This window comes from Anopheles moucheti, chromosome X, assembly GCF_943734755.1.
Source record: "Anopheles moucheti chromosome X, idAnoMoucSN_F20_07, whole genome shotgun sequence".
NCBI classification, from domain to species: domain Eukaryota; kingdom Metazoa; phylum Arthropoda; class Insecta; order Diptera; family Culicidae; genus Anopheles; species Anopheles moucheti.
This window is the reverse complement of record NC_069142.1, coordinates 1,097,364-1,103,104: the sequence shown is the minus strand read 5'-3', so window position 1 is coordinate 1,103,104 and position 5,741 is coordinate 1,097,364. Positions and strand designations below refer to the sequence as shown.

Genomic DNA, 5,741 nt, shown 5'->3' with positions numbered 1-5,741 from the left:
GTGAACAAAGCGGGGGAGGGGGGGGGGAGGGGGTGTATGCATGGGTGGGAGTATATACAAGAAAAAAACAAGTTTGCTATTTCCCTGATTCATTGCATTTCTACAGGCCGTTTGCTTAATCTTCTTCAATGGCCATGCTGAGCAACGTTTTCTCTTCTGAACGCCACACCGTCAATTGGTACACTGGTGGTCGTTATCAGAAATTCAAGGTATCTCCCAAGAACTCTTTATTCTGTATGATGAAAACGTTAGGGGAAAAAATCGTCTTGGACATATTGTTTAATCACCAAATCACGTGCAACGAATTTGCTATCAATGGGTAATGTTAGCAATCCCTAGCAGCCGAAATGAACCCTTTTTTCCATCCATGAATGGGTTTACCCCAAACTGATCGCACCATCAAACAACTACGCATGATCGATGTTGAACCTTCGGCTTCCCAACCTACCTGCCTACCGACTGCCAAAAGAAGGCATGAGGTATCATCGGAGGAAGTGGTTTATCGATTACATGCGATTGCCCAACAACAGGGCATTCGTTTAGTTTGTGTTCGGTTCGTTCAGTCGTCGGCCGTACTTGACGTTGATAAGACGCATCGTACCTACCTTTCCTTAAGAGGAGTCAAAAAGGGAAATAGGAACTAGTTCAGAGCAGTGGTTTTTTTGTGCATTTGAGGTGATTAACGTGCAGTGTGTCGTGACCAACAAAAACTGTTTACTGCTTGTTGGAACATTTGCCACCGATGCAGTAATCGCCAGAGAACCTCCTCTTGAGGTACTCCAGCAGAGCCGGTATGGACCATATCGCCGAGGTAACGGCCGGGATCGCTTACGTCCCGGCCGGGATCATCTACGGATATCTGCTGCTGCTGCCCACCGTTGAAGACAAACTCATCGCATGCCTGTACGAGGAAACGTACTACTGGCCACACATCATCGCAATCGTTGCTATGCTTATTACGGTGGTGTTGACCAACGGTCTGAAGCTGAACTATCGCAAAACGCAGTTTATCCATCTGTACCTACAGCTGACCGCCACCGTGTTCTCAATAACGGCCGGTCTCGTCTTTCTGCTGGTGGATGGTAAGCATGACCCTGCGGTTAAACCGAGCCATGGAATACACCATAATTCCCTTACCGCGGTGTGATGGGTTGAAGTGCTCACTTGATTGGCGATATCTAGTGCCACCTGTTATCTTATCAAATCGAGCGTGCGCGCTATATTCCTACGCGTGTACAACGTCTTTGATCATCTGCCCTTTCTACACTCTCGGTACGCCGTATCAGCCAGGTTATTTTTTTTTAGTTTCCACCTGTGGCACATCGATTCCACCTATCGTCCCCTTCGCCTTTCCTTCCTGCATGGGAAAGAATATTCTTTCTGCCACTGACTCACACCTCAAGCACGCTATCAAATCGGAGCATCTATCAACCTGCGGTGCCCGGGAGATACCGCACCCGAATTTTCAATTGACAGCTGTCAAACAGCAGGGCGACATGCGTACACCCGTATGTATTTGCTTGTGTACGATGGATTGCCGATCGCTATCAAACACGTCATTTGATTATATTTTTTTTATCGTTTCGAGAACGTGATGCTAAAGGGGCATGAAGCACGAACTGAAGCAACATGATTTTTTTCCGCTGTCGCCAGACATACCAAACCTTAATCCACAATTACTTACCACACTTACTTACTTGATTTTTTTATTGAAATATTGATGTAGCTGACATTTTTTTATTGAAATTTAGCAAAAGTGAATGTGAGGATGATATGTTAAAGAATAACTTCTTATGATAAATATAAATAGCTTTTCCGATTAATAATGGTTGGAGAAAGTTGATTATCAATGAATAGGATTGCATTTAATGTTAATGCTTATATTGTTGCTATCTTATAACAAATTTACTTTTGCCACTTTATTAAGGCAATTTTTCCTAAAACCGTCGCGGATTACAAACTTCTCTTTGGAAGCGTTTAAAACTTAATGTCCTAATTGTCGCGCTGTTGCTAGCACGTGCTGGTGACCTCGCTTGACCCTAACCCAAAACCAACTCCATGGCTGGTTGTCTCGCTTTAGTTCGGAATTTAGTGTAGAACCGAAGCGCCATCTAGCGTATACTAAGGAATCCTCATCCTGATGATCCGTGATCGGTTTTTTGTTTTAATATTTCATTTTGTTTTATTTTTCCCAGATCGGTTACAAAAATTAGTTTCGCGAGATACAGCAATCTTGCTTTTCAACGACTATTTCTACTTCATTATTTCGTAACAATTAATATCTTAATCTTAAAGTTAAACTACACCTAACTCAACAAACTGAAACTAATTAAATTCATAAGGAAATATTTCGTATGATTTCTTGTTCTGAATGTAATAACGCGTCTCTTGTATACTCTGTAATTTTAAGAACCAAGTCATCTTATGACATTATGCCGGTTGAACAATATAGATCTGTAAGTCTAGTCATAAATGGAGCGTTTGTTGTCATTCGTAGTACCTTATTTAGACATAGTTGAATTTTCTTTTTATGCATTCTAGCACATGATTTCCAAACTGTAGGGACAAAGACTTGTTTGTAAATGATTATTCTATTCGTACGAGAAATGCGAGATCGACGATTTATAAATGGATACAATATTTTTGCTAACGTGAGACATTTCAATTTGATGTTGTTAGTGTGAGTCCTAAATATAAGTTTATGATCAAATGTTCTTCCAACGTATTTTACGTCTTTTTCCAACTTATTGAAGTTCCCGCGATCGTTATTTGAATATTGGGGTTTAAATCATCGCTTGTGTTTTACTTTGATTTACAGCAATCTTCAATGCTGTCATCCAAATGATGAATGGCATTAAGACAGCGTTGGGTGGTGTTGCGAAGCTGTGCCAAAGTCCTTCCCTTAATCCGTGATCGGTTGTTTAATGTTGGACCGATGACAACAGGTGATCATATCAAATAAGTTGCCATCGGTTCTGCATGGAAAACGTGCCACCAAATATACTAATTACTTAGTTGACGTTTTATCATTGCATTATGCGATTCTGGGTGACTTATTTCTAACTCTTCTTATTGCAGATGTCGTACCGGCGATCTACCTCGGTGCAATCGCATTTGGACTAACGCTCGTGCCGGGCCTTAGCTACTTACACATTCGCTCCCGTTCGCGCCACCGAGTGTTGCTGATGTCGTTGTGCACCGTCTGGTTTCTGGCCGGTGTGGCATCGACGGCAACAATCATCGAACTGGCCGCTGTCAATGAGCACGGGGAGGACCGGCTGCATCAGAACGTAGCGATCGCTCTGCTTACCGCCAGCACCCTCAATCTGGTACTGCTGGGACTGGTGGAGCTACTGCAACGCGAAACTATCGTAAATTATCGCCAACCGCTCGACTACGACACGGCGATGGCTCATGACAGCGGAAGGTTGCTGTATCCCGACCGACGCGCCTTCGCCTCGTACGCACAGTTTGGTCGGGCTGCTCCGGCGCTAGGCAAGGGTGTAACTGGCACCGGCTGGTCCACCGAGCGTATCGTCGGTGCTGGTGCTAGCGAAACCGGCTGTCGTTATCGGACACTGTGGACGGTGTACATGATCGGAACCAAGCTGGTCGGATTGCTTGCCTTCTATTGGGTGTTGCTGATATACGGCATCATGGCCACGGAGGTATTGCTGGAACAGGATAACGTCGGATACCTACCCTTCTGGTTGATGGCAGGCGGTGCACTACTCACTACGCTGCTTGGAATTCGACTCGCACCGAAGACATTGTTCCTGGGTGCATCCGTCCTGTACATCATTGCGCTGGTGCTGGCAATCGCCTTTTACTCAGCCGATCTGATCAAACCTGAGTACGGTATTGCCAAGTGCTTGTTCTTTGCGTTTATTGGTGCTGCTTTGCCGTTGCCGGCCATCCATATTTTGGAGCTGACGCCACTGAACTTCAACGAAGCCGCGCTTGCTCTGGGCACTGCTCTGGAGCTGCTTGCCGTCGCGTTGCTGCAGTACTATGGTACGAACGACGGCACTCTGTTTGGGATGGACGTAACAGCCGGCGGTGTGGCGGTTGCCAGCAGCAACCATAAGGACGTGATCGCCGCTCACTACATTACGGCGATCGTGCTCGGTGTTGTCTGTGCGGTGGCTACCTTATGGCATATGCCAAACACTGGCCGTAAGTCGTTACCGGAGATCGAGTCCGATCTTGCCCGCATGCGTTCTTACTTTGCGTTCAGCCGGCGTCATCAACAACCCCCACCGCAGCTAGCGATAAATCCCGAACTGCACGTGGAAACCTCACACGCCAACGGTCGACTCGACGACCCTCTCGAGGATCCTCAACCGACCACCCACGAGCAGCTGAGTGCACGGAATGCGACACGATTTGCCGCCCTCTATCCCGACTCACCCGATCCGCGTGATCCTCGCAACGGGTCCGCTCACAGTGTTGCCAGCCACAGTCCTACCACGCGCAGCCGCAGTCCTTACAACGACTTCGATCAGCACATGCAATACCACCATCAAGATCCTCACCTCCATCAGCAGCAGCAAGATGCGCTGCGAAGGCAGCATGAGTCCAACTATCTGAACGCTCGCCTTCTTCAGCAGCGTGGCCTCGACTCACCCACCGGATCGGACCAAATGTCACGTATGCGGGCCATCCCGTCCGATGTCATCCAACCCCTGCCGTTGCTGCCACCGCTAGCGGCGCGTTCGTCCCAGCGCTCCGATCCAGCGCTCGGATCACTGACGGTCAAATCCGAACCCGGCACCGTCCTGCGGCCTGCTCTGCTCAGCCAATACAGCGATGCACCAGCGCCGCCTCCGATGCCACCCGCTGACTACCTCACCAAGTCGTTACCGCGCGTTAAAGCGGTCCGCCAGTCACGCATACCGCCGATCGTGCCGAAACCGGAACCAACGGCCGAGGTGATAGTGCCGGGGGTCGAGTACTCTCACAACCTCGTGCCGAGCCAGTTTTTGCGGCAATCGCTACAAAACTCGCAGCTCTTTCGCTAATACGCGCACAAACTGTATGCCCATAAGTGATCAATCCAAATTTTCGCTTGAAAATTAATAAATTCTACCTATTGTTTTCATATTATTTTTACATATTACAGTTACCGTGCGGTCATGCCATTACAGTAATCATGCGGTCATGCCACTTACGGGTGCCATTTGCATACGACCCCAAATGGGGGGGTTTTTTCGCTTTAACTCCATTCGTTACGCGGAAGCTCCGAAGCTAATCAATCATTTCCATCTGTCCGTTTCATCTTGCCATAAAAATGGCTAAGGCTCAATTATTTTGCTGGCCCCCAACTGATCTTTTGATGTTTGCGTCCTGCTGGCGGTGGTAGCGGCGATCGTAAACGATCTTACGCTGGCTCGAACTGCTTCTGTCTCTCGCTCACCTACATCGCAGCCATCCTGCTCCAACGATATAGCCGGCGGCGTTTTGTAATGCGGCTGTCGTGTGGAATGCATGGGAACACCTTTTTGTCATGCTCTCACCTCACGCCAGGCTCCATAGCCGCCAATGCTACGTGTGTGGTGTTTTTTACTATCCTTTGTGTTCGACGCAGCGCAATGCAACGCAGGGTAGAAGCCAAAGGGAGCGTACATGGGCGCGTAAGTGAAGGGAGATTGTCTAAATGCATTTTTTAACGAGTTTTCCTTACACAGGCAGTTTCCGAGATACGCAGTTTCTCTTATACGCGGATTCAAAGAAATTTCCAA

At 47.6% G+C, this 5,741-nt stretch overlaps 1 protein-coding gene across 1 annotated transcript; it reads left to right on the top strand.

Annotated features, from left to right (window-relative positions):
- The first annotated feature begins 598 nt into the window (after nucleotides 1-598).
- On the top strand, nucleotides 599-5,278 carry LOC128306892 (uncharacterized). Its single transcript, XM_053044531.1, has 2 exons — nucleotides 599-1,082; nucleotides 3,079-5,278. Exons 1-2 carry the CDS (start codon nucleotides 794-796, stop codon nucleotides 5,019-5,021), a joined length of 2,232 nt encoding a protein of 743 aa, XP_052900491.1. The 5' UTR covers nucleotides 599-793; the 3' UTR covers nucleotides 5,022-5,278.
- The last annotated feature ends 463 nt before the right edge of the window (nucleotides 5,279-5,741 follow it).